Source organism: Mucor velutinosus (assembly GCF_035048745.1).
Source record: "Mucor velutinosus strain NIH1002 chromosome Unknown tig00000093, whole genome shotgun sequence".
NCBI classification, from domain to species: domain Eukaryota; kingdom Fungi; phylum Mucoromycota; class Mucoromycetes; order Mucorales; family Mucoraceae; genus Mucor; species Mucor velutinosus.
The window spans coordinates 2,510,669-2,538,621 of record NW_027041907.1 but is presented as its reverse complement, the minus strand read 5'-3'; the positions used below and the strand labels follow the sequence as shown (position 1 = coordinate 2,538,621).

At 40.9% G+C, this 27,953-nt stretch overlaps 9 protein-coding genes across 9 annotated transcripts; 4 read left to right on the top strand and 5 right to left on the bottom strand.

The window, feature by feature from the left end:
* Window positions 1-114: 114 nt before the first annotated feature.
* Window positions 115-2,042, bottom strand: ATC70_002582 (uncharacterized protein; the record flags this gene model as incomplete). The annotated part of the gene is made up of 6 exons (XM_064821955.1): window positions 115-506; window positions 568-912; window positions 963-1,445; window positions 1,500-1,611; window positions 1,666-1,815; window positions 1,881-2,042. 6 exons carry the CDS (start codon window positions 2,040-2,042, stop codon window positions 115-117), a joined length of 1,644 nt encoding a protein of 547 aa, XP_064681641.1.
* A 2,281-nt stretch (window positions 2,043-4,323) lies between these two features.
* Window positions 4,324-4,934, top strand: ATC70_002581 (60S ribosomal protein L18-B; the record flags this gene model as incomplete). Its single annotated transcript, XM_064821954.1, has 2 exons — window positions 4,324-4,586; window positions 4,646-4,934. The coding sequence occupies 2 exons, from the start codon at window positions 4,324-4,326 to the stop codon at window positions 4,932-4,934; spliced, it is 552 nt and encodes a 183-aa protein (XP_064681640.1).
* A 573-nt stretch (window positions 4,935-5,507) lies between these two features.
* ATC70_002580 (uncharacterized protein) lies at window positions 5,508-6,428 on the bottom strand (the record flags this gene model as incomplete). The annotated part of the gene is made up of 1 exon (XM_064821953.1): window positions 5,508-6,428. One exon carries the CDS (start codon window positions 6,426-6,428, stop codon window positions 5,508-5,510), a length of 921 nt encoding a protein of 306 aa, XP_064681639.1.
* An 837-nt stretch (window positions 6,429-7,265) lies between these two features.
* On the top strand, window positions 7,266-10,376 carry ATC70_002579 (Eukaryotic translation initiation factor 3 subunit H (eIF3h); the record flags this gene model as incomplete). The annotated part of the gene is made up of 5 exons (XM_064821952.1): window positions 7,266-7,443; window positions 7,498-8,222; window positions 8,285-8,346; window positions 8,398-10,038; window positions 10,097-10,376. The coding sequence occupies 5 exons, from the start codon at window positions 7,266-7,268 to the stop codon at window positions 10,374-10,376; spliced, it is 2,886 nt and encodes a 961-aa protein (XP_064681638.1).
* A 2,513-nt stretch (window positions 10,377-12,889) lies between these two features.
* Window positions 12,890-15,845, bottom strand: ATC70_002578 (uncharacterized protein; the record flags this gene model as incomplete). Its single annotated transcript, XM_064821951.1, has 4 exons — window positions 12,890-13,388; window positions 13,448-13,629; window positions 13,684-15,033; window positions 15,105-15,845. The coding sequence occupies 4 exons, from the start codon at window positions 15,843-15,845 to the stop codon at window positions 12,890-12,892; spliced, it is 2,772 nt and encodes a 923-aa protein (XP_064681637.1).
* A 291-nt stretch (window positions 15,846-16,136) lies between these two features.
* On the bottom strand, window positions 16,137-18,526 carry ATC70_002577 (uncharacterized protein; the record flags this gene model as incomplete). The annotated part of the gene is made up of 3 exons (XM_064821950.1): window positions 16,137-17,753; window positions 17,806-18,342; window positions 18,395-18,526. 3 exons carry the CDS (start codon window positions 18,524-18,526, stop codon window positions 16,137-16,139), a joined length of 2,286 nt encoding a protein of 761 aa, XP_064681636.1.
* A 343-nt stretch (window positions 18,527-18,869) lies between these two features.
* Window positions 18,870-20,050, bottom strand: ATC70_002576 (uncharacterized protein; the record flags this gene model as incomplete). Its single annotated transcript, XM_064821949.1, has 9 exons — window positions 18,870-18,974; window positions 19,034-19,086; window positions 19,143-19,191; window positions 19,255-19,359; window positions 19,423-19,460; window positions 19,526-19,611; window positions 19,669-19,763; window positions 19,819-19,944; window positions 20,006-20,050. The coding sequence occupies 9 exons, from the start codon at window positions 20,048-20,050 to the stop codon at window positions 18,870-18,872; spliced, it is 702 nt and encodes a 233-aa protein (XP_064681635.1).
* A 1,162-nt stretch (window positions 20,051-21,212) lies between these two features.
* On the top strand, window positions 21,213-22,090 carry ATC70_002575 (uncharacterized protein; the record flags this gene model as incomplete). The annotated part of the gene is made up of 4 exons (XM_064821948.1): window positions 21,213-21,372; window positions 21,438-21,643; window positions 21,730-21,796; window positions 21,858-22,090. 4 exons carry the CDS (start codon window positions 21,213-21,215, stop codon window positions 22,088-22,090), a joined length of 666 nt encoding a protein of 221 aa, XP_064681634.1.
* A 1,946-nt stretch (window positions 22,091-24,036) lies between these two features.
* CAP1 (F-actin-capping protein subunit alpha) lies at window positions 24,037-27,871 on the top strand (the record flags this gene model as incomplete). Its single annotated transcript, XM_064821947.1, has 12 exons — window positions 24,037-24,159; window positions 24,219-24,405; window positions 24,466-24,617; window positions 24,679-25,274; window positions 25,328-25,490; window positions 25,545-26,441; window positions 26,500-26,640; window positions 26,693-26,821; window positions 26,889-27,101; window positions 27,158-27,279; window positions 27,338-27,455; window positions 27,515-27,871. The coding sequence occupies 12 exons, from the start codon at window positions 24,037-24,039 to the stop codon at window positions 27,869-27,871; spliced, it is 3,198 nt and encodes a 1,065-aa protein (XP_064681633.1).
* Window positions 27,872-27,953: the final 82 nt, after the last annotated feature.

Genomic DNA, 27,953 nt, shown 5'->3' with positions numbered 1-27,953 from the left:
AAAATGAAAGTGAAAAGAGCAAAACTGGGGGAGGGGGATGGCGTAGAAAATGTAGGACAATTCGGCGAACCAATATTTTATTGTTTTTCAATCCAGGGTAGAAAAAGAAACTTTTTAAATATCTGAAGGTTCATACGAAGCAGCCCAGACATGAGGCGGTAAAGTTGCATCGAATTCTTCATCATCGCTCGTCTCTTTGGGCTCTACTTCGTTGGCCTTCTTCTTCAAAAGGCCACGGGTATCCAATGATTTGCCAATCAAACTATCCAATTGAGGTCGAATCAACGCTGAAGATGCCACACTTTTCCTTCTAGGTGGTGGCGGGAACTGCTCAGATAGCATTCTATCGGAAAACGAGGAATCGTAGTTTGCAAAACTAGACACCAAAATGTCTCTTTTCTTTGGGCTTTTGTCGGTATCGTCCTGACTACTCTCGGCAGAGCCTTGGCTTTTCAAAGAGGGATAATGGATAGTGATGGGCATTGAGGTGGCCAACATGGAAATATCTACATCAACATAGCTGTCAACAGCAAATCTCAGCATCGTGCCACATGATAATAGACTTACTTGAGTCTCTCTCATCATGATCATTCGAGTTGTTTCTTCTAAATTCGCCTTTGATGTCAAAATCTTGCGCTAGATATTTGTTTGTGTTTCTCTTCTTCTTTATCCAGGAGAATTGCTGGTCTATATTTGAGATTGACTTTTTCAAGGAAGCAGACAGCGGCAAGTCCTTGGAGGAAGTCTGTGTCTGCTCTTGATCTGTATCCTCTTTGTTATCCAAGTCGTCCTTGCTGTCCTTATCATCGTCATCCTCTTCTCCATACACGCCTTCTTTCTCCTCATCAGAGAACTCCTCGTCCAGATTAAACATGTCCTCCTCATCGTCGTCTTTATCTTCATCCTCGTTGTCTATGTCACTTTGTTTAGCATTTGACTAATACACAGCGAACGAGCGTTACCATAAATACTGTGCTGTTGTTCCACACGCAGGTTCAAGTTCTTGTTATCCAGATCCTTGTGTTGGAGGCCACGAATAGCTGCTTCATCCAAAGAGAAACTGAACCTCTTCATTGATGGTACGGGTGATGAGGTTTGCTGGTTATTGTCCACTTCCTCTGCAAATCTGACATGGTTATTTGTATTGGCTGCTTTTGTTTGAGGCTCCTTTGGCTGTTGCTCGGGCAATGAAGGCGTCTTTGGCAGAGAAGAAGACACGATTGTTTCTTCCTTTTCCTCGCCCGAAGAATCCATCACTTTGACCAACCTGGACCATAGTTGGCTATTTTCTCGTTTGATTTGGGCGATGGCATCCTGAGTTTTCTTTTCTTCTAGCTTCTTGAACGCTTCGATTCGCACCTTGGATTCTATGCGCAATTGCTCCAAATACTGATCCAAGATGGATTGCATCTTTTTCTGCGTTGAAGCAAGAATTTCAGGAATATCTGATAGCTGTTAGAGGATCTGTCAAATTTAAGCCATGAAATCGATCATCATACCTTCCTCAGGACCCGGCATTGGTATCAGATGATCTTGTGCAGTGTCGAGGTTCATGTTGAATGCTTTGGAATAGTTGGATTGCTGTTTCAGATCCTCGAATGCTCGGCCGTACTATATACCAGATGAGTATCTCATAGTGCTATTGCAAAGAGCAAATACACTCACAACTGTATTTTCATGTACAATCACACGATCAGTCGCTGTGTTATTGGAGTTGTTCTCAATGGAGTATACATGACCCGTATTACAATTCAAGCAATCAACTGTAGTCCATTTGGGATCGACGGATGATGAGCGAGTGAATGTATTGAATTCCTGGATATATAGAGAAGAAGGTTACCATCACATCTGATTGTAAGTAGCTATGGTTCCAAAATTACAATAACAATGCCACCCATTCCGAGTTCGTATTCCCAGCCAGGAAAAGGCTCCTTTACAAAGAGATCTTGCTTGTATTCGTCAACCTTGTCCAGCGAATACTTTGTCGATGTGTGTATCCTGATATTCGAGCAATTACATGCATACACAAGGAGCTCTGCCATGGTTCTCTCTATGTTCCAAGTAGATAATGAAAAGGTAAAGAAGGAAAGGCGAATTTATGAACATTTTGCAGATGGAGTGTGCGGCTATTCAAAACGTGTATGCCAACTGTCTGTAGAAGTGACCACAAATCCTGTGTGAAAACGCTCGAAACCTGTACATGCTCATCACACTTGATGGCAAGAACCTGGAATGGGCTATTTCTCTCTATATATGTTTCTATTATATGTATACATTATTATCTGGCAGCACTGAGCACATTCTAAACATGCAATAGAGACCTCCCTGATGATCGCATCACGTACTCGCTTTTTAGAGATTGTGGTCTGAATATTTGGCATTTTATAATGGCTGTCTCATGAGCAATGCTAATTCCATGCCTTTTTAGCATTCAGTTATCTGTCAAAATCAGTTGAACACAAAAGCCATAGCATACAGGCAATCATGAAACCTGTAAACGTATGGATATCCTACACCATGATCTTGAAACGAACATTGACGTTAAATAAGTGTCAAGAGAATAGAATCCTATCTGTATCATTCGGTTGACACATACCAACCTTGAAGAATGGCATGCACTAGTGGCTGCAGCAAATCGCTCGCAGCGAGAAAAGCCTATGGTGCTGTCAATGAGACACATCTCATCGTCCCAATGAGAGCATGTGACTTTTGATGCTTCATCACAGCTTCTTGCATGATTAAAGCCTCACTTTCTTTTGATTTGGTATACCTCGCGCATGAGAGAAAGTAGCATTCCTCGTTTATATATTAGCATTGTTGTACATGGCCTCTCAGGGAGCAAGGCGTTGGTGTGATCTTGGGAGCACATGCTTATAAAACCACGTACCAGTTGAACATTTCAATCACACTCAAAGTAGAATATCTCATACCTGAGCTCTGGAGCGATTTCCCTAGCAGAGTGCATTACAATGGGGGGGGGGCATTCATCCCAATGAGAGCCATGACGGATCATTCGAAAGCAAGCACTTGGCAGATAGGATGAAGTAATCGCTCGTAACACGCCTTATATGCTTGGATTACTAATTGAAATACGACTCGTTTATTTCAAGTAGAGTTCTAGAACCATTCTTATTTTAAAGTTGCACTTGACAGGTACAAATACATGATATCGTGATTGCAGCTTGCATAGTACATCAAGTGTTGTCCTTTCAAAGTGATTCAGTCAAGTGGCACTTCCTGTTTGCCATTATCAGTTAGTTCTACCGTGAGTATACTCCAGACCCCTATATACTCAGAAAATAGCACATCTCTCAAGGAAATATAGTAATGGTGCTACAGGCAAATCCTAAAAATACAAATGACATATTGCTCCATTACACAGGGTTTCAATATGCGCATATTTACAACGTGGAGTTCATTTACATGAATGAGATATATTACATACAGGCATACGTGTTTACAGTACATGCAATGTAGGTGCTCATTGCTATTTTGATTTGTGTCCACATCTGTTTGTGTGCCTTACATAGGAGTATCTGCTTTGGTGCAATGCCATCTGTTGTATTAAGGTGGTATTAGTGATTCTATAGCTAGATGCGCGTTTCTAGCCGCTCAAGTGCATTGTAGGAAAAAGGCATGTTCAAATGATCACACATTGTCTGATCTGTGGCGCATTTCCTCTTCACAGCTTTCAATAGACAATCCATATTTTAGGGAATTCATAACATTGTTTCAAACGTATGATGCATTTATTGGCTCTTGACAAGGAGATTGCCCTCCTTTGCAATGTTCAAACGTTTTTTTTTTTTTTTTTTTTTTTTTTTTTTTTTTTTTTTTTACATTGAATTGCGATTACCGGGAAAATCAGATGCTTGTTCAAGTACAGTGGATCACGTTTAATAGCGCATCTCATCCATCATTCCATTCAAAAGATAATCAAAGCCCCAAGGATCAAATCAATGCTTTAATTTATGACAGGATCGTGTGCTTTAAAATGTATTTTAATCTTGAGCATCCGCAGTATATTAGTAAAGAGGAGAGGGGGGGGGGGGAGATGGGCTTACAAGGTGTTCACTGGATAATCAAACAAGTGTTGCAATGTTATTGGTCGAGTGTCAGATGAATCTACTGGAAGAGCTATAAAATCCTCGTTATCACTAGCAATACCCTTTTTTTCTCTTTAGTCGACTTTTCATATAAATTCTTACATTTTGATTACTTGTTATTTCCATTGGGTGGTATTTCAGTAACCAAAAAAGAAAATTCAACGTCTTGTATTTATCACATTTGTCCAATACGCTCACACACACACACACTTTAAATATGAACAACAACACAAACAACAGCAGCAACAACGGTGTCAATGATTCTCTCGCTGAACTGTTATCCTTGCCTGTTGATTTCACTGTGGATCCTTTATTAGCTACCCATCCATCTGGTAGTGGTTTGGCTCAAAAGAGACAAGCTTCCTTCTCCTCTGCTTCTTCTGTTTCATCTGAAAACGAGCAATCCTCCTCAGAGTCGATTGTCTCGATCAAGAAGTCAAGATTATCATTGGATGATAAAGATCAAAAGACCAAAGAAAGGTAAATTACACAAAGACGGCCACCCCTGTATAACATTGTATACTGATTCCACTCTGTAGAATTCTTCGTAATCGTGCAGCTGCTCAAGAATCTCGTGATAAAAAGCGCAGATATGTCTCTGATCTTGAAGCCACCAACAAAAAGCTCACTGAAGAAAACGAAAAGGCTAATAAGCGTGTAAAGACACTGGAACAACAGAATGCTATATTGAATTCACAGTTGGAAGCGTTTACTCGACAACTAGCAAACTTGCAAGCACAAATTAAATTCAATGCTGCTACTCCCATCTTGTTTAACGACTTTTGCGATTCAGCACGGATCGCGAAGAAAGAATGCTTGATTGAATGAACCACACAAGAGCACCGCAATAGAATTCATCCACTACCAACAAGTATCATGTCTGAATTAGTCCACCAACAAGTCTTCTCACCACCCAAAATCCACCCAATGGAAATAACAAACTTGTTCTACTATGAATCCTCTATTGCTCTACTCCTTCTTGGCTCGTTTATGATGGCTATTTTTTTTCCCTGCAGCGGAGGTTGCTAAGCACGATGAGAATGGCCAGTATGGAAGAGATTTGTTAGTACCTACTACCACCAGCACAGCTGCCAAGTTACCATCACCCATGTTATCACCTTCTTTCTCATCAGACGAAGATTCTGTGTATTCACCAAACACAATCGTCATTCAAGATTTCAAATTGGACGATTTATTTGACTGGGATGGCCAACAACAGGTTGTCAACACTATTGGTAATGATACGTTCTAAATAACACATCGCTATTTCTTCTTGCTCCTCTACTTCCAACTCATTCTTTATACATACTATGCATTACACCTTATTAATTCACAATCCCTTTCATATTCTCTCTTTTCTTTCTATAATAAAGCTTTTTCTTGTTACAAAATTATTTTATTTCAGTCAGTGAACAAGTATCTAATGTCATTAAAGTAAGTGTGGTTCAGTGCATCTTTGGCACTGATTCTCATCTGAGGCTGGTACTGTAACATTCGATTTAATAAGTCCAACCCACTGGCATCGATGTTGGGTAAGAACTGTGATATGTGTTGAGGTGGATAGACTACCTGAGCAGGCTTGTATTCAGGCAATTGAGAAATGTTGGGCCATGTTTGTTCATTGGGTGTTCCCATCAAACGGAAAATCTTGAGCAGTTGATCTTCGTTGGTTGTGCCAGGAAACAGTGGTCTTCCAGTGTACATTTCAGCCATAATACATCCAGCAGACCAGATATCAATTGATGTCGAATACATGCGAGAGCCCAGTAATACATCAGGTGCACGATACCAAAGCGTAACTACTTCATTTGAGAATGTGTTGACTGGAATACCGAATGCACGAGCTAAACCAAAATCACCCAATTTGAGTTGGTGGTGCTTATTGATCAATAAATTCTGTGGCTTCAAATCTCTATGCAATACACGGTTTTCGTGACAATAAGCGATGCCTCGAAGCAATTGGTACATGAATGATTTGATGGTGGTGGCATCCAAGGCTCCCAAGGTAGAACGCGCAGCTGAATCCATAAACTTTTTCAAATCTTGGTCCATGAATTCGAACACCAAGGTCAATTTGTTTTCTGTGTGGATCACATCTTGAAGACGTACAATGTTGGGATGTTTAAGTTCTTTCATGAGGGAGATTTCTCTGATGGCTGTGGAAGGTGCTCCTTCCTCTGGGTCCAGGTGAATCTCTTTCAAGGCAACAATCTCGCCAGTTACCTTGCTTTTGCCTTTGAAAACTGTAGCGTAGGTACCTTCACCAAGTTTTTCTAAACGTGTATATCTTTGGTCAGGGGGAAGGTTCGTGTTGGCTGCCATAGTGTTGCTTGTTGGAGAGGAAAATGAAAGAGAGAGAGAGAGAGAGAGAGAGAGAAAGAAGGAGGATAAAAGAGAGTGTGGCTCCCTTTTTTAGTCGAGTTGTGTGTGTGCGTGTGTGTGTGTGTGTGTGTGTGTGTACATTGTATAGGTTGTTGTTTACTACAAGATTTGGGCCATCATTCAAAGTCAGTCTAGCAAGAGAGACGAAGATGCAGAGATCTTCGAAAGAACCTGATGTAATGAAGCTTGTTGGCAAGGAGCAATCAAGTTTGTTCCATATTATGCTTGACATGTAGTTGATATTACACAACGAAAAAGAGATGAATTACACAATCATTACATACATGATCATTCTGATTCAAGTTGAGGTGTTGAATTTTGCAAGATTTCAATCTAATGGTTATCGTCAAATGAGCAACGATGCCCCATTCTTTTGATTTCCTTTCTAGTTTCGACGTATGTAGTAAAGTTGTAAAGCCACAGCAACAGTGTCTGACATCCATTGCTGCGGAAGGCTTTCTTCCCACTATGTTGAATGCTCTTGCTGTTTACATGTAAGTCCAATTACGATATATCTCGACAATGGTTGCCATAGCAACATGTAAAATAACCCTCAAATCAGATATGATGGCACCCATGGATGGATCAAATCGACATTGCTGTCCGTATGATGCGTTGATGGGCATTTTCTCCGACTTGGTTTCTGTTGTTATTGTTTTGTATTACTTGCCTAATGGAGGAGAATGTTTATGTGCTTTTTTATATTTATTCAATTACTCCCTTTCAAAAATGAATAAGCTTCCATCTTTCTTTCTCTAATTTCTTCTACGCATAAACATGTCAAAATACAATATTCCGATGAGCAACTTGACTCTTCGTTTTCAAAAAGAACAAAGAGTTTTCAAGCAATTGACACATAAAGATGCATTAATTGATGCATTAATATCACTGTACAATAATGCAGTCAATCAGCATTCAAGTCAACAAGAATCCAAGAACAAATTTATTGAATTATGTAAGTATAGGTTATGACAGATGTTAAGTAGCATCGGTTGACGTTGATTTGTAGATAAACCCGTCTATCACGAAATCAACAAGACAAAACTATCGCTGAAAGATTTTCAAGTGCTGCATGAAAACTCATTTGCAGAGGGTGCATTTGGCAAAGTAACCATTGTGAAAAGCACACGAAACAATCAGATTTACGCCATGAAGACATCCAGCAAAGCAAAGCTCATCAATCAGATGGATCGATCATCTCCAATGGAAGAACGCCTGATACTGTCCAACGAAAATGAAGAATGGTTACCTGGATTATACGCATCATTTCAGGACGAAAAGAATTTGTATCTTGTCATGGAATATGCTCCTGGTGGTGATCTGCAAGGCCTATTAGAGCGACGATCTTTCCAGCCATTCAATGAACAAGAGGCACGGTTCTACTGTGCTGAACTGATCTTGGCAGTGGAACGAGTACATCAATTGGGATACATGCATCGCGATATTAAGCCCGGTAATATACTAATTGATAGCAAGGGGCACATCAAACTGGGTGATCTTGGATCGTGCATATCTCTGGATACAAAAGATTATCTTTTGATGGTCGGTACAATGCCTTATGTCTCGCCAGAAATGTGCAATTCGGAGGGATTTGATTCTCGCCATGGCGGTGTCGCTTATGGCTCAGAGGTTGATTGGTGGTCTGTAGGCATTGTCTTGTACGAACTCTTGTATGGCGAACGTCCATTTACGGGCTCTGATGTAAAGATTCAGATGAGTCTTTTGAACCCAAAGGTAACACAGAATATCATGCAGTTTACCATGCTCTAGTGGATGTTGATTCTTTCCCTAATTAGGTCTCAGTTCAATTTGATTCCAACTTGAAAATTTCCTATGAGGCCAGAGATCTACTCTCAAGGTGAGCTGAATAGGCATCCGCTGTGATTTTAATGTGCTAATGCTGCTGTAGGTTGCTGTGCAAGTCAAAGGATAAGAGACTGACAAGTGTAGCAGAAATCAAATCACACGCCTTTTTTAAAGATGTCAACTGGGATGCCCTGCGCACATCCGGTGTTCCACCATTCATTCCGTCCATTGTATCGCCTGATGATGTGACATTCTTCTCTGCTACGAGCAACGAGGAAGGAAACGGTGATGAAGAGGAGGACCAGGGTTCTTTTGTCGTCGATGACGATGAAGATCAGCAGAACAGCTTTGATAAAGAGTACCCGTTTATTGGATACAGTTACAACAATACAGCGTCCAATGTCGAGAAGCCCACCAAAACTAGCAGCAACCAAGAGTTTATTGCACAACTAAGACAGAAACGCGGTAGTCTAGAACCGAAGCAATGGGAAGAAGAGAAAAGCAAGCTTAAATCAGAGATAGAACAACTGAAATCACAGCACACCATGCAGGTTGAAGACAATAAGGCCTTGCAGCAGAAATTAGATGAACTAGAGGACAAAGAAACGCAATTGCAACATTTGGTTCAATCACTGAGAGAAGAAAATGGCCGCCTTAAGAGCTCATCGAGTGGAATGAATGACCTAGTGGAGGAGAATAGTCGAATGAAAGCATCTGTTTCGGCATTACAGCATCAGTTAGGCAAAATGGAGGCAGAAAACGTCAAATTGACTAATACAATCACATCGCAAAATGATGCCATGGACAAGATTCAAACTGATTACAGTAAGCTACAGATAACTTTAGAAGAACTGCGTCTCGAGAATGAACAACGCAGCAGAGAAATTCAAGACAGCGCCCAGCTTCGAGAGAATATCAGTCAGCAGCAAGACAAAATCGCTGTTTTGCAGAAAGATCTATTATCTATCAACACTACATGTGATGAATACAAAAAGCAGATTAGCCAGTACCAGAGCAGCTTGGAGGGCATCCAACAAAGCGACACTGACAAACAAATGCTACTACAAACCCTCCAGCAAGATATTAAAGATCTCCAGAGCAAACTACAGAACGAGAAAGAACGCAGCCAAAGTATTGAACAAACTTACAGCCAGAAATTGAGCGAGCAAGCAAATGACTTCAATCATTTGATACAACAAGCGAAAGAAAAATGCGAGCAGCTTCAGCAAGAATTGGAACGACAAAAGGTCAAGGAGATGGCTAACGACAGAACAATGAAGAGATCCGTCAAATCGTTGCCTGTCATACCTGCTACATCATCAACACCAGCGCTGAATTCACCTGGAGAAGGTAGATCCATCCTATCAACCATGTGGCAACGAGAAAGAGATTCTTTGAGAAATGCTCAACAAGCACTAGAGAATTCAGAAAGCCAACTTGCCTATGCTAAAAAGCAAGTGATCAGATTGAAGAGAGAGATTAAATGTTACCAAAAGTATACGTTTCAGCAACAGCAACAACAGAATGGCTTGTCCATGGTGGATCAAACAGACAGAAATTGTGATGCGGATGTATCCATGCTCAAGAATCATCCTGACAGCGGTCGATTAAGTAATTTACATACTACAAGAAAACAGCCTTTGTCCAAGTCAAACGTAACCAATAAGTTGATGGCATCAATCTACTCTGAAAAGCCTGTAGATGTTTCTCTCTCAGACTTGAAAAACACAACTGGGTATGACAGGTAATTAATATTAAATAATTTTTGATGTACCAGAAACTCATGAAACCTACTTCAATAGTGCATTTGAAATATCGCACAAAAAGAACCAAGCTTTGCTAGACAAGATTGACCAGGAAAAGAACTTTATCAAGAGCACTGAGCGAACAATTGCTGCTCGCGCGAGACTAGTGCGGCATAAAAGTACCATTGACGAGGAATTGGAGATCTCATTGCAGCGCGCCCAATCTACGCTTGCTTCTCTTGAAAGCTCATTAAGCACCAAGAAATACTCACCTTCAGACTTTTTTCGAGCCAAGAAACCGCTTTCATCTACCCTAGATGATCTAACAGATATCTAAACCGTTCATTTTAAATAATTTTGCATACAATTTGTACACATCTTTTTGTAAATATCTTAATAAACCACCAACAGCATCGTAAACTCATGTTTGAAAATCCTGCTGCTTAAAAAGCCGAGCATTCAATTGAATAAGGGTAGGAATAAAGATGGGGCTATAGAAATGTAGAGATGCCCATCATTCCAGTCATATCCATCTTTGTGTCCATCTTTATGCCCATCCTTCTGCTCACCTTCATGCTACCGATTGTTCAAACTTTCTTCATCATTATTACGTTTTAAATGAACAGATAAGGCGGACGTTGTTGGAATGGGCATTTTTGCTGTCTTTTCGTGTTGGATTGGAACCATCCAGCCGAATATATGGGTGTAACAGCATGTTCTGAATCTAGACTAATGCATGCAATGTCTTTACACTAGACTAATGCATGCAATGCCTTTACACCTTTGTATCATAACGAAAACGCGCTTGTTGTCAAGCAAATGCATAAAACACAGCCAAATTTGACAACTTTCAAGCCTTGATATCTTGATATGTAGGCCTACTCTAACCACGGAACTCTAACCACGGAATGATGCCAAACAATTGTATCTGAGTAGTAGTAACTTCTCCGCACCTTTGCTAAACTTTTTGGGCCAAAAAAAACATGGCCAAAAATCGACCAAAAAGCATGAGGGGGTACTTCATGGTTTTCATCGAAAATCAAACGACCGCGTTTTTTGCCTTGATAACGAAGAGTTTTACTATGGTATATATTGAATCAAAATGATGCTACTGGTCCAAAGCAACCCCTGAAATCATCCCTGTCAGACCTTGATATGAAAAATCTCGACTTTTTGGCCAGAAACCTGTTTTCATATTTCCATAAATTATTCAATAAGCTTATTCAAAACATCTATCTTAGTTGGTACCATTGGAAGCGCCTTGAAACGTACTCCAAGAACGTATTAGGAAGTACGGGCTGATCATTACAGTTTATATAGTCGAATCTCGCAAAGTAGATCAATCAAGTCGAAAAAAAAAAACAAATTCTGTCCAATCTTGAACAGAGAAACAAACTGAGCTTCAATTGATTTTAGCGGCACTGCTGCTGGCTGGCCCAAATGCCTTTCTGATAATGACAATGCTGATTGCGATGCTGATTAAATGGGGAACATGAGTTTAGAAGAGCTATAGATTAAATTGAGTTATTTCATTTGCTATTTTTTGTCATTTTTATATCTGATAACGCCAGCTAGTCTGGCTCGTCACCAAAATATATATAATCGCAACTTCATTTTGATTTGCAGCATTTCAACATAACATGTACGCAGTAAGTGTTCCTTGAATCGTTCAAACAAGACAAGTGATACTGGTCGAAAGGCTATTTCGGTATGTGATAGGGATATCTGTAAAATTTGTATCAGAATATTCATTGGAAATGATGGCTGCAATCTCGTTGACAGTTGGCAGATTCTGAGTGCGCCTGTCTTCACCAACAATCAGCTCCAATCTCATTTGAAGACTGAGCCAAATGTGAGCATCCTTGTTAATATGATTTTAGGCCTGTCGTCCTTCTTCCTCAAAATCTCATGTGCATGCTTGCTAATGCAAACAAAGGGGGCTTGAGGTTTGTCTAGTGCTCATTTGATAGTTGGATCTGTTTTGGCTAATATACTATCTCTTTTCAAATTCTTTCATTAAAATATACACACTACTACAAACTTGCTTACAGCAATGGTTGATTACTGAATATATGTTGGAATATAAGATTTGGATAAGCAGACTGGACTGATTGATAAAATAGATTGTTAACAAATAACTGAATATTAGAGACATATCGATTCGTATTGTCAGGTACACACAGACTTTGTGTGCAATCTTTAAATTAGTATAAATATCAAATCATTTGACAAAACAATAAAGATGATCTTTTATTGAAGTCTACTCTAAAAACCATATCTCTATTCGCGACAGTATTCGTTTATCAAAAAAAAAAAAAAAAAAAAAAAAAAAAAAAATGCAAAAAGAGGGAGTTCCCATCCGTAGTGGTAGTATACTTAAATGCTTCTCCAACGTGCTATCTCACAGCCGAACCAGTGCTCTGGGTTTTCCCTGCTGTATTGCTACCCTCGGGCGTTTCCCCAGTATTGAACAACCTCCCAATTCAAGCCTACGCTCGAACTCGAATGTTGACACCAGACTCTCTAAGACACTGTTTTCGACAAAGCACAAAGCAGACCGTGAGCCCACCAACGAATGAATTCATCTCTTTATAGACCGCAACTCTGCTTACAGAAAGACGTGACACTTTCCGGTCGATAGTTCATTGTACAACCGATGTTTAAATAGGCGTGATTTTTTCTGTACCTGGCAAGTTGTGGTATTTAAAAGAGAAATGCTTTGAAGAGGGCGCTTCTTTTGCATTAGAAACTCTTTTGTCTAACCAATACTCGGTATATTCAAAGGTAAATGTATTTATTATATAATAAGTGTATAAATTGTAGTATGCAACATGTTGTCAAAACTGTTGTTTAGCGACGTAAGGATCTAAATCTTTCAGAAAGTGATGTCCAGAACGACTCTCTGCTAGGATGACCATATTCATCGTATTCATCCGACATGGACTCCAATTGTGGACCTGGACCAGCAGTGTATGTGTTTTGATGTCGAGGAAGGGGCGGGGCAGTTCCTCGAGAGGCAGCAGCATCACCAGCAGCAGATACACCTCCTTCATCAGGATAATCTCGATATCCACCTCCACCTCCACCACCAGCGACGAATTGCTGATTCCATTCTCCATTTTGTTGATATGGATCCGCATAAAAGTCTTCGTTATCCAACTCATTTTGCTGCTGACGCATTTGCACACCACGCTTGTATCTCTTGCGAGCAAATAAAGCAGCACCAACGACCAACGCAGCACCTGCCACAGATCCAACAACAGCACCAGCAATGGTGCCACCAGAAGCATGGCCACTGTTATTTGACGAGATATCCGATGTATCGGCTGCTAATGATGGGATTAAGGTGCTAATGAAGGGGAATATCAGTACGTATTGCATAAGAAGTATCAGCACACTGCTACTTACGTTGTAGGAATGACGGTAGTAACTGTAATGGTCATACCATCGACAACAATTTCTGTCTCTGTTGGAATTTCAGTGGTTGCTGTTACCATTATCATTGAAGATCTAGGTGCCAGCATCGCAGAGGAGAATACGGAGCTACTTGATGTGAAACTAGGCATTACGCTGGTTGATGTGGGCGCCATCTACAGGTAGAAAATATGAGGTAAATGCAACATTCGAAATATTTGTATACTTACACTAGAGGCGAGTGGGATTAAGCTACTGCTACTAGCTATTGCTGATGAAAGGATAGATGAGGATGTAGTGACACTGGCCAAGGAAGATAAGTCTGTTGTAGACGATGGTAATAGCGACAATGAATCAGACAATGTAGAGAAAGGCAATACGTTGGATGCATCGAATGTAGATGAAGATGTTACTGAGGCAACCAAAGCACTTTTAGTGATACTAGGCAACACAAAGGAAGAGTCGGTGGATATAGCACTCAATGTGTTTGCGTCGAATGTAGAAGTAGACAGGATGGAAGAAAGAGGATCTGATGAGGACGTTACCACCAACATGGAGCTTGTCGATGCTGTATCTGATGCAGTCATTGTAACTGATGGGTTGGCTGAAGTGGCAACGAGAGAGGAAGAGATCTCTGTCATGACGCTATCACTCGAAACAGCAGTAGCAGACGATAGAAATTCAGTGGATGAAGTTGGCGGAAGAGTGGCCACAGCACTGGATTCTGGCTGTATCACTGTTGTTGAAGTTGCTACTGCTGTATTACTTGTACTGACAGGATTTGAAGATGTAGCGGATGATGCGGAAACAGTATTTGAACCAGTAGGTGCAATCACAGTGCTTGAATATGTGGTAGAGGGAGCCATTGTACTATCTGTCGCAGAAAGAGTAGCCGTTTCAGTAGTGGTGGCAATGCTACTTTCAGCGCTTGATATCGCTGCACTGTCTGTACTCGATGGAGCGATGCTTTGTGTTGTTGTTGCGACTATGCTATCAGTGGCTGAAGGAGGTAAGCTGCTTGTTGTGGAAGCAATGATGCTGTCTGATATAGATGCAATGCTACTTTCAGTAGTTGAAGGAGCAGCACTGTCTGTAGTTGATGTAACGGCACTATTACCAGTAGGGGCACTGGTGGTGCTGCTGGTAGTGAATGTAGCTGCACTATCAGTAGTCGATACGATAGCGCTATCACTAGTTGGCATAGTACTACTCTCTGTTGTGGAAATGACAGTACCAGTGTCCGTGGTAGATGCAGTACCGCTCTCTGTTGTGGATACGACGCTTTCACTAGCTGATGGAGTGCTGCTTTCAGTGACAGATGGAGCTGTGCTTTGAGTAGTTGTTGCAGTATTGCTTTCCATGTTGGATGTGGTAGTAGGAACAGGTAGCACTTGACTACTACTAGATGTAAGCTCTTTTGTTGTGGCAGAAGCACTAGCATCTGTGGTGCTGGTCGTGGTGGGTGCTACTATTGAGCTCTCTTTATCTGTCGTCGTTCCAATAGCCGTAGACGATGTATCACTTGAAGCCATTGCTGTCGTGGACTGTGGGGATTCAGTTGAAAAAGTGGTTGCAGACATCTAAAGTATGGTTCATGTTAGAAGAAGAAAAGCTTCATATTCAGTTGGTATTTATAGATTTCTATATTTACGCTGGTGTCAGATGTGGTAGCCGCGGGAACTGTTGAGGATTCAGCAGCTGCTGTTGCGCTGCTAGACCTTTCAGTGGTCATCGTAGGCTCACTCGATGTAGATGCTGTGGTTGAAGAGGTCTCGCTTCTCTGTTCAGATGTAGTGGGATCAGCAGAAGTGGTACGCTGTGTAGATGTTGCTGGTTGGCGAGATGTAGTTGGCTCAATGGTGGAGCTGCTCGTCTGTTCCTCCTGAGATGTGGTGGGAACTTCCGTTGTTGTGGTAGGTGTATCTCGACTGGATGTTGTTTCAACTCGACTACTAGATTCCCTTTGTGTGGTCTTTGTAGGTTCATCAGATGTAGTTGCTGGTTCGGTAGATCTATTAGTGGTAGATTCTGGTTCTGTGGTCGTTGGTTGCACCTGCTTTGTTGTACTACTCGACTCGATCGTTGTCGCGGTTTGATCTCTATCAGTGGTGGTCTGAGCGGTAGTTGAAGGACGATCGGATGTGGCAGTAGTAGTGGATTCCTTCTTTCTTGTTGTTGTAGTAGCAGCAGCTTCGGTGGTAGACGTCTTGGCTTCCTTTGAAGTAGTCATGGCCTGTTCACCGCTTGATGTGGATCCATCACTGCCATTATCCGATGTTTTGGTGTCATTTTTATCGGTAGATTTGGAGGCATCGTTTTTGGATGAAGGTGTGTCGTTATTATCATCAGTAGGATCGTCAATGGCAGTATTGGTGTCGTCAGATTTGGGCATTTTCCAATGGTGAGGTGAAAGAAGGAGAAAGAACAAGACAGATGTGTTGGCATGTCAATTTACAGATACCAAATTCAGGACGTCGCGGGGTGAATAAAATGAAACCAGATGGAAATATGTGTGTAGCACCCGAGAAGCACACAACAAGGTTAGCATCAATCAGAATGTCGGTAAATGAAGCATCAACACGGCCAAGAATAGCAGCAAAAAGGTTTGAATATAGAAAAAAAAAAGGGACGATAACGATGAGTACGCTGTCTAGACCGAGAGACATCAGTGCTGCATGAATACTTACGTTGTCGATGTCTGCTCTGCCGGATTGCTAGTAGTTGCCGTGGCACTACTGGTGCTAGTAGAAATGGCTAGTCCATCGCTGCTTGAATCACTCTCTTCCAATGTCGTTGCAGCTGGTAGTGTTGTTATGGTTGTTGTATTGCTGCTACCAGTATCAGATTCTCTCTCGGTTACCGTAGCCACATCTGAACTTGTAATAGTAGTAGCAACTTGACTTGACATTGTATCGGATGTAGATGATGCTTCTAGATTTGTGGTAGTTGTACCAGGTGTTTCATTCGATGCGGTAGTAGTGCTACTAGCCGCTCCACTAGTTGTCATGGCCGTCTCAGCATTGGCTGTGGTAGATGAGTTGTCTGGACCATTGGTTGTTTTGCTGGCGTCAGTGGGTGCTACTGTAGTTGGCACCTCTTCTGATGTCTTTGTAGCAGAGGTTGATTGCTTAGATTCTGTAGCTGTTGGCGTATCAGTCAACGTGGTTGTCTGATCTGGATCTGTTGTTGAGGTCATATCATTCCTTGTTGTAGGCTGCTTTTGAGTACTTGTCGCAGTGGTATGTTGCGCAGTGGAGCTTGTATTTAGGCTCTCAGTGGTATCTGTGCTAGTTTCCTCTTCAGATACTGTTGTTGATGTATTCAAAGTCTCAGATGTGCTTGTATCAGTAGGCCTACTAGCAAGCGTTTTTGTGATCCCTTGGCCCGTTGTGGTAGTGGCTTGCTCTTCACTAGTTATAATCGTAGTATCCGCAGTGCTCTCAGCAACGGTTGAGCTTGTTGTGTCTTTCGCGTAAGAAGTAGTAGGCTCATTACTCTCTGTGCTAGATGTCGTTGTAGCTTGATCCTTTGTAGATGTTGCAATAGTCGATTCCTTTGTCGTTGTTTTTCCTTGTTCTTTATCAGAGATGGAAGTTGCCTTTGCAGATGTTGTTGTAGCTTGCTCTTGTTCAGAGGTCTTTGTGGTACTTTGTTCAGAGGTTGTTGCACTACTCTTTTGCTCCTTAGTCATGGTCGCTTGTTCAGAGCTAGCCGTTGTTTGATCTTGGGTACTTTCAGCGGATGTTGCATCTGTCGTGGTTGTCTCAGTGGGGTTGCTCTTAGTTCTGGTCATTCTTTCAGGATCTGTGGAAGACGTAGCCTCCTCTCCAGATGATGAGGTAGTGGTTGCTTCATTAAACGATGTTGTGGTTTGCTCTTCTTCCGTCGTAAACGTAGTGCTTGCCTCAGTAGAGGTAGTCTGCTCCTCTTCGGTAGTTGCTTTACTTGTCTCTTTGTTAGATGTCGTAGCAGTTGATTTAGGATCCTCTTTAGATGAAGTCTTTTTCATGGTTGTAGTCGTTGGAGCCTCTTGATCTGTTGTCAATGTTTTTTCATTCGCTAATGTGCTCGTAGGCTCTTCATCGCTTGTGATCGCTTTATAGTCGCTGGTAGTATCTGCTTCAGTCGTAGATCTGTCTCTTGTTCTAGATGTTGTTTCTTTATCGTCTGTACTGGTAAGAGTTACTTCATCTGTCGTTGACTCATTCTCAGAAGATGCTGTCTGCGCTGTTGTTTCTGATTCAGCATTAGATTCAGTTCGGCTATCCTTTGTCTTTTGAGTTTTAGTAGCCGTCTCATTCTTTTACAATATGTATCAATAAGTGGCATTTAAGTATAAATCCATTCATTACCTTGTTATCAGAAGTAGTGCTTGTAGGTTCATCACTGCTATCAGAGGTGGTTTCTTTATGTCTACCTGTGGTTGCAGCCTCCTCATCTGATGTTGATATACTGCTGTCTTGATCTTCAGCGTTTGTGGTCGATTCCTCTTTGTCCTCAACAGTCGTTGTTTCTTCATCTTGATCTAAAGATGCTGATGATTCGACTGTTTTTGCTTCTGTCAATTTTGTTTCCTTGCTCTTGCCGTCACTTTTGGCGGTTGTCAATTCATGATCGTCTTTGTCACTGGACGATGTTTCATCATCTTGATCTTTGGTATCAGATGTGGATGTGCTTTCCGTATCGCCTTGATCAATAGGAGTCGTTTCTTTATCTTTATCTTTAGCTTTTGATGTTTCATCATCGTCTTTACTCTTCGCTGTCGAGGTACTGTCGTCCTCTTTGTCGGCCTTGGTAGAAGATGTCTCTTCATTACTGCCATCAACAGTGGTAGGATTGCCTGAGCCCTTTTCAGAGGGTGTTGCTTCTGATTTGTCCTCATCCGCCTTCTAATTGAACCGTTTTTAGATACCATGGACACAATGTGAGTGTGCAACATACACTGGAATCAGCATTCTCAACATTACTGTCAGCATTGCTTTTGTCAGATGACCTTAAATATGCCAAATCCTGCTGAAATTGCAATGGAATAGTGTTATCATTCAATTTGCTTCTGGGAAACAAGACACGCATGATAAGCAGTTGGTTAATAAAAACAGAAGAGAAAGGGCAAAAATAGGTACCAATTTGACACTGTGCATTTTAAATACAAAAAACCGGAGCCGAGATGGGATTTTGCCAACAAAAAAAAAAAAACCCTCAAATAGTGTCGAGTCGTCATTCTGTAGCCCCCCCCCCCAAAACGAAGCATTGTGGTAAGGATATCGCCTTTCGATGATGGCCCGACCGTCAAATATGTTGATAATGTCTTGCAGCAATTTACAAGCGTCTTTTTATTCTATAAATACATGGTATTTCTCTGATTCTATCAAACGGATTCATTCCGGAAGCCAACCTCCGCTACATGCATTCTAACCTAATCTAAATCAGCAACAAAACATTTGGTGGAGTCGATGAATGTGTCTACAGGGATACCAAGCTTCCAATCAATATGACCAGCACCGAGGTAAATGACAGATGGCTATAGTTTCAGGTTGAGTGTTCTGCAAGATGCCGACGATGCTTGAACGAAATTCTTACCTCCAGCTTTGTAATTGACTCAGCAAGTATAATAGGAATTGGTTGTTTCATACCTGAAAGTTGCTTTGTTATACAAGTGTAAACCTTTCAAAAGGCCATCTAAACTCACCTATAGGACAGACCCCACCCTTCTTGTAACCTGTCAATCTAAGTGACACCTGATATGAATGTAAAATTTGAGCAAGTTCCCATTGTGTGTAGAATCACAGTGCGACCTTTACCTCAGGATCTGCTAATCGAAAATTGTAGTACTTTTTACTAATCTCCTTATTTTTTAAGCCTCGGCAAAAGTTCAGCATTTTTTGAGTGTTGACAGGTTTGACATACTACAGGTTTTAGTCAGTTGAGCGGTTCCATTTGATACAGACTACCAAGCATGCTCCACCTACCTGAGTGATAACACAATAGTATCTTGAATAGTTGGGGTCTAATCCACACATACACACGGGTTGAATTCATCTACATTTTTGTTGCATCAACCTCAATACATACCTGAAATGTCTTCATGTGTACAACGGGTGTTTTCCATCACAACACTCTTGCACATGTGCTCCTTTGAAGGAGCATCGACTCTAAAACTAATGCACAAGATATCAGTCAGTTGACTCGATTGGGACAAGATGCATCCCACGTACGCTCTTTGTTGAAGTTCCCAGTCATAATAATCAGATTCGACAGGGATAATTTGACATTGGTCCAAGATTTCCAAATCTTTGCAGCCTTGTTCGACCTAGTGATTCAATCATGAGTATCCAGCTTACTGGCACACTAGAAAATGCATATACCTGAGTGACCACACCCGGAATATCAGGACATTCTCTGTAGGTTTGCTTTGCACACTCCTTTTTCCATTCTTCTTTATAATCTTCAGCTACAACAGCATAGAGAGAGCTGATGTCATTTTGAAGTTTCTTTCAATGCAAAACTAAAATTAGAGTATGAAAAATAAGGACATGTAGTTGAACTGTTTACTCTGATGGCTTCACGATCCTCTGTTGCTAATTCATTCACAAGCATGTTTTTGACTCAAATTGAACTGTGAAAAAGTGCGCTTTCGGACAAACGGCTTGTCAGTCGTTTGTCAACAAGGGGAACTGAATATTTAGAGCACCGTCAAACGATTGCGATATCCATAAATCAGAATGACTAGGCGAGAAATCAATAAAAATGCTATGAAATTAGCTATCAAGTGCATATGTACTCTACGCATCGGAAAATAGGAGGCCAGTGTCAATGTCCTCGATAAATCCAAGGGCAAATGTCCATCTGATATCCACTAATAAAACATGATAGCCTAGCAATTTTGATCGTGCCCCTGACAGATCATTGATTTGACATGGCTATCATTCAGGGCGGGTACACTGTATACTCTTGATTGTCGGCCTCGACTTGATTTTGGATAGGGCTGAGATATCAACCGAGATGTCGGCTTAGGTAACTCACATTTTGTCTGGGACCAATACCATGGTATTTAGTTTGTTTTAATGACAAATCTTGCAAGTTCATAAACGTTTAACCACATGCTGAGGTCAGAAAATGGGGAAAAGAAGAATCTTGACATTCTATCTGGCCACGTTGCAGCGGCAATGACAGCCAAAGCAATGAAACATCTCTGCTTGATGGCGCATAAATTCACCAAATGCACAGATTTCCATCCTCAACATTGGAGCATTTCAACATTTCTAACTTTTTGATTGAGGATATCCAAATTTTCACACGTTGCGCTACACCAGGATACCGATTTCTTATCGTTGACTCGGAGATCAATAATTACGGACAGTATACCAAGTATCTTAGTAAGAACTAGGCTATATTGTTACTGAGACTGCTGGCACGATGATTGATATGATATTCATCCACATGTATAAGCCTTTTGGATGAACCGATTTGCTAATCTCATAGACATGTATATAGTCAAACTTCCTCCTCAGCAAACCCTACCTGGTCTTACCATTGGAACACCATGCTTAAAGTTGCATTTCTGAAGATTGAACAGCGATTCAGGTCTGTAAATCTCTGGTAAGGAGATACCTTAAACGGAACCCCTCGTGACTGGGTGAGATAATTTTTTCTTTCAGAAATGTTTGGGCTATAAAAGAAATGCGACGAATTTTCTTTTTGTGTTTTCTTCTTGGTCTCATCAACCAACAAACTTCACCTATTCTTTTTCATCGCAATCATGTCTGGCACTGAGAACTATAAATTGCCTGAGCAAGTCAAGCTTCTTGCACAAACCACTCAATTAAAGGGCCTCATGACTATCATCCGTGATAAAGAGACTCCTCGTTCCGATTTCATCTTTTATGCTGATCGTATCATTCGTCTCCTCGTTGAAGAAGGTAATATTAAATACGAAAATCTGGGAGTACGCAATTGTATTGAATTAAATGCTGGGTATTCTCAGGTTTGAACCTTTTGCCTGTCGTCGATAAAAATGTTATGACGCCTACCAATGTTGAATACAATGGTATCGATTTTGAAGGCCGTATTTGTGGTGTTTCCATTATGCGTGCTGGTGAGGCTATGGAACAAGGTTTGCGTGAGTGTTGCAGAAGCGTTAGAATTGGTAAGATCTTGATCCAACGTGACGAGGAAACACACCAACCCAAGGTAAATGGACGAAAAGAGAGAGAGAGAAAAAAAAAAAACTGGTGATCATTTCCTTTTTACTCAAACATCCCAATTTCCATACGTAGCTCTACTATTCTAAACTCCCCAAGGACATTGCTTCCCGTTATGTTCTCTTGTTGGATCCCATGCTCGGTAAGGATCAAATTATCATGATGCATTTGAGCCATCATTGACGAAGTTTTTGTTACAATAGCCACTGGTGGATCCGCTATGCAAGCTGTTCAAGTTTTGCTCGATAACAATGTCAAGGAGGAGCGTATCATCTTTTTGAACTTGATCGGTTCTCCCGAAGGTATCGATGCTTTTGTTCATCGCTATCCCAAGGTGAAGATTGTCATTGGTGAACTCGATGCCTGTCTCAATGAAGAAAAGTATATCATTCCTGGTTGTGGTGATTTCGGTTGTAGATACTTTGGTACCGACTAAGTAAGAAGGAGAATTTTTTTATAGTTATGGTATAGAAACTCCTTTTCTTTTGTCAATTGTAGTAAATAAAATATTCCTTTTTCATGTGTGTAATCTTTTCTTATTTGCTATCCTTAGGCCTCTATTTGGTTCACCATAAAAAACTAGTTTGAAAACTCAATTTCTTGAGGTGCAGTTAGGTTGCTTTTCTTACAGTTTTACGAAATTGCTTATTAATCCGCTCATCATTGCATTTGCATCCATGGTTTTGCGTGGATCAGCGCTTTTCAAGTAATATGTCGGAGATCGAATTGCACGATCAAAATTTTGTGGTTCCCTGATGATCGTTTCGCAAAATCGAAAAAAATTTCACCTTTTTTAGCAAATATCTTTACAAATAGCATATTCAATGCGGTAAATAACTCTAATATAGCCTATAGAGTAGCTGATTCTGCATCTTTTGGTGTATAGAACGTCAAAGTTTGTGTGCGAAAGTCTTGCGCAACTTTCAAAAATAGCAAAATTGATATTAATGGCCAAAACTGCCAATTCCTATTATAAAATAGCCCGTATTACGCCATGAGCATGTGCATTAGAGCTCTGGCATCATTTAGATATAATATAGGTTATAGTAAAAATCGTCGTTTTCAAGGTGAAAATCGCGATCAAAGCGTATCCTTCGATTTTTGTTTATGGTACCTCATGGATTTTCGCCAACTTTTCATCACGAAAAAAAATTAAAATAATGCATCAGGAAGTTGCTAAAACTTGAGAGAAATGCTTTGGACCAAGCTCGAGGCGTTAAATCGTCGTAATCGTCGAGAAAACGCGCTCGAAAGTTGTCGTCTTTTGCCTGATTTCAACTGTTTGATGCAGGTTTTTGATACTTGAATCAACGGCATGGCGACAGATGCCTTTAGTTTCAATAACAATTGACAGATAAATAACAGGGTTCATCAGAACAAATCTCTAGTTCATGCCAAAGACTTACATACAGCCAGAGCAAATCCACGTGAATAGACTTGATAAATGAGGGAAATGCTACGGGCTGTTTGAGGGTTTAGATATCGTGGGCACCTTAAGTCTCCCAAAAGTATTGAGCATGTCAATGATCCAATCCATAGTAGAACTAGAAAATGAACTATTTCTCTATATCAAATTCGGGTCTGATTTTATTGAAAAGATCATATTGAAAAGGCTCGCCATTATGAATTCTAGTTAGCCAGTGCCTTTGCCAGTTTGGCATGTTGCATTTTTATTGTCGTGAGGCATACACCTGATATGGAGAGAATGAACTTATTAGTCTTGACAGAATTGCACAGATACTGTCAGCTCAGTGAAATCGTTGCATTTGCAGTCGCTTTCAAAGCAGTTTGTCGGAGGTACTACTTTGACAGACTCAACTTTTTTGATCTGTTGTAACAGAATAGAGATCAAGCATATGACTAGTAGTAGGCTTGTCTTGATGGTTATTTCGTATATTTTATTTATATCGTCTATCACAGTTTACAATGGATACTATTAGCGGCAGTGCAAATCTCAAATCCAAGCATTGATGCTGATGCATTTGTGCCGAAGCTTTTTGAATTGACTGTAGGGCACAAGGATGTACCTTGATTCTTACAGCCTGATGAAATTGAGCACATACGAGATTTAACTATAGACGGCTTTCTGAGCAGCTTGCAACCACCAAAACTATAACTTGGATTAATGGCTCAATGTTTGAAACAAGTTTCGATACTATGCAGGGCCGCACTGAAAGATACCACAACGGCCATTTAAAATGAAGCAGTTATCACATATTTATAAGCGCATTGAAGGAACGAGCGCACACAAAAAGTGCAAGCCTAAACACAGCAGGAGAAGACCGACTGACGATGTATTACAAGTTAAGCGACCGTGTAAATTCATTTTCATTTTTTATTTTTCACTTGTTCTTACTTTCTTTACTACCATACAACACCTAAATGTCGCTTTTAGACGACTTTATTGAATCCTCAGAAGCAGCACATGGAACTTCCACAGTTCAATATGGAGCAGATACCTTTACTTCTACAACAAACGGGTTCGATGGACAAGATAATATTCGGGTAAGCCAACTGGAACTGCACATACTTTGAAACACTCTGTTTATTTATCCTTGCTGCAGTTGGAAACAGGCTATGTCTCCACAGGATTTGGTCAAGTAGAAGAGCCCATCTTTGGCATCGATTATGTTCAATTTCAAATGCCTGCAAAGCTGGTGGATATGGCAGTTTCAAACAACATTTTGATTGTTGCACTTGATACATATCGATTGCTGAGGATTGATTTGGATAATCCCTTAGAGGTTGAAGGTGAGTGTTACAAATCTTTGAGTGGGTGGGTTATCTGTGTGATATCTAATGTGCTGGTAGAAATTGAGATTGTTCGCAAGCCAAGCGATGGCAAGGTCAAGCAGATATTCTTTGATCCAACTGGCAGACATTTAATCATCACCACCGATCATGGAGAGAATTACTACTTGTATGAGAAATGGAGGAGAACAAAGCCTTTGCCTAAATTCAAGGTATGCCCATTATCGATAAACAGATTTAACTGAGGGACAAATCACCCATTTCTACGCATAGGGGGTCATCATCACTTCTATTGCTTGGAATAAACAAGCTACATTAACAGATCCATCCACGCGCGAAATCTTGATAGGTACAAAGAACGGCCTCATCTACGAAACATGCTTGGAACCAGCAGATGAATACTTTAAAAAGGAGGAGAAATATTTCAAGCAAGTATACTCCATTCATGAATCAACAATGCCAATCACCGGCCTCTACTTTGAACAGTTTCCAGTCAACAATCGAAAGTACTTTGTCATGGCCACCACCACCACTCGCATCTATCAATTTATAGGCTTTGTGGGTCCCAACGCTACAAATGGAACTCATTCTCCTAGCCTTGGAAATGGTGATGTGGTGGAGGAAAGGGGCGAAAAGGCCATGTTTGAAAAGCTGTTTTCCAAATATGATGTGAACCCAGGATACCAGGAGTTGCCTGGCGAGTTGCCGCACAGTGAACTGCATTTCTTTAGTCGATTCCATGAATTGCAGCAGCAAGGCATCGCAGAGTCGTTTGCATGGCTCACAGGTCCTGGTATTTATCATGGTGCTCTTGTGTACGGTTCTCAGAATGTGGGTGATAGTGTGGTGGATGATGTCCAGCTGCTGCAGTAAGTATGAATTCATAGCAAACGACATGGGTGCTTATTTGTCAAAATGCTAGATATCCTGCTACACCATCAGACGACGACTCTGGCAAATTGGTTACTGAAATTCCCATCTCCGTTGCATTGACAGAGTTTCATTTTGTATTACTGTACAAGGATCGTGTCCGAGCCATCTGTCAATTGAATGATCAGATTGTATACGAAGAAATGATCCCCATGGTAATTTCAGTAGGATGGGCACCATCTACGACATGACTTGACAGTCTTTGATAGGGACATGACGAGACAGTGATCAATATGACTGTAGACGACATTAAAAAGACATTCTGGGTATACACTACATTGGCCATGTATGAGCTCACTATCAACAACGAGGAGCGCGATGTCTGGAAGCTTTACTTGGAAAAGAAGAGATACAATTCAGCATTGCGTTACTGTAAGGATCCAGCACAAAAGGACAAGGTGTTTACAGCCCAAGCCAAGGATTACTTTGGACAACGACGCTTCAAGATGAGCGCTGAAATCTTTGCCGACAGCACAGTTCCGTTTGAAGAGGTGACACTCATGTTTGTGGAGAAGGGAGAAGTGGATGCACTGAGGGTGTACTTGTCAAGTAAACTGAGTCGATTACGAAAGAACGATCAGGCACAAAAGACTATGCTTGCTACATGGTTGGTCGAAATATACCTCTCCAAGTTGAATGAGCTGGAGGACCTAGCGTCCTCTGCACATTGCTCTCCTATACCAAACGAGGCCACCAGCTTGACACCAAATACCGAAGCCTACTTTTTGGAACAGTTGGATGAAGTGCGTGATGAGTTCAAGACATTCCTAGAAACATACAGCGGTAACTTGCATCGTCCTACCACGTACAAGTTGATTGCTAGCCAAGGACGCAACGACGAGTTTCTGTTTTTTGCCTCCTTGATTGGAGATTACGATAAAGTGATTAGCCACTGGATTACGGAAAAGAACTGGACCAAAGCACTTGCAGTCCTCTCAAAAGAAGCAGATCCTGATGTATTTTACAAGTTCTCACCCGTGTTGATGGAGAATGACCCTTATGAAACAGTCAATGTTTGGATGAGACAGAGCAATCTTAACCCCAGACAACTGATCCCTGCCTTGTTGAGGTATGATCACAAGAAATTAGTCGAGAAATCCACGCAAGTAAGTTATCTCGACCATTATATCATCATCATCTAATCTCTCCCTGCGCATATTTTAGAATCAGGCTATACGTTATTTGTCACACGTTGTTACGTCTTTGAATAACACAGATCCTGCTATCCACAATTTCCTGCTCACTCTTTATGCTACTCAAAAGACAACAGATGAAACAGCATTATTAACATTTTTGAAAAATGAGGTGATTGACTGAATTTACATGCTCGCACAGTCAACTCATCTGCTTCCAATAGGGCCGAGAAATGCATTACAACCTCGATTATGCACTTCGCTTATGTACTCAAAACGGAAGAACTCAGAGCTGTGTTCACATTTACAGCCAAATGGGGCTCTACGAAGAAGCTGTTAACTTGGCGTTAAAGGTATTCAAAAAAAAAGCTAGCTTTCTTCGATAAGGTTTAATTTTATTTGTTGTGTATGAATTGATAGAATCATGACGTTGAACTTGCACGTATTAACGCAGATAAACCGGAAGAAGATGATGTCCTCCGAAAGAAGCTCTGGCTTACTATTGCGAAACATGTCGTTCAGGATAATAAAGACATTAAGTCTGCGCTAGAATTTCTCAAGCAAAGCAACCTGCTCAAAATCGAAGATATCCTGCCATTCTTTCCCGATTTTGTACTGATAGACGACTTTAAGGTAAAATGGAGATCTTTTTCGTTATTGGGTATGGTAGCTGATCGGCTGGAAAATAGGAAGAGATTTGCGATGCCTTGGAAAAATACAATGATACAATCGATGACATTAAAATAGAAATGGACGAAGCCACTAAAAGTGGAGACAGTATCCGATTAGATATTCGAGAGCTGAGAAGCAGGTAGGTGGTTGCTTGTATCAGCGTTTACTGTGATTTGATAGCTAATGTTCGAGGCTAGATTTGCTCTTGTCAACGCCGCTGATCAATGTTACTGCTGTCAGTATCCTCTCTACATGCGAGCATTTTACATGTTTCCATGCCAACATGGTTTCCATGGTGATTGCCTTTTGGACAAGGTAATAAACTCATTTTGCATGAATATCAATTAAGGTTCAACTCAACAAAAAATCGATAGATGTACAAGGTCTTACCTGCTCGACACATGAAGCGTGTCAAAATCATTCAAGACTCAATTGCCAAGGAGACTAATGGTAATTCATCTCGTAATGGCAGTTCCAAATCACCTATTGGTGCAACCACTACTCGATTCATGAACACGGCTAAAAATGTAATATTCCCATCGGATGCAGTCCATGAAGAAAGCAAGATTGATCCTGACTTGACCATGGGTAAAATTGAGCAACTGCGTGAGGAACTGGATGATATCGTAGCAAGTGAATGTGTATTGTGTGGCGATATCATGATCAAGTCGATTGATCAACCGTTTATTGGTGATGAAGAGATAGATGTTGCTTCAAGTTGGGCCATTTAATAAATATAGTTGTATACCTCATTCATTCTACATTACGTTTATTATTTGTTTACGACATCCAAGGAAGGTTCTAAAACATGTT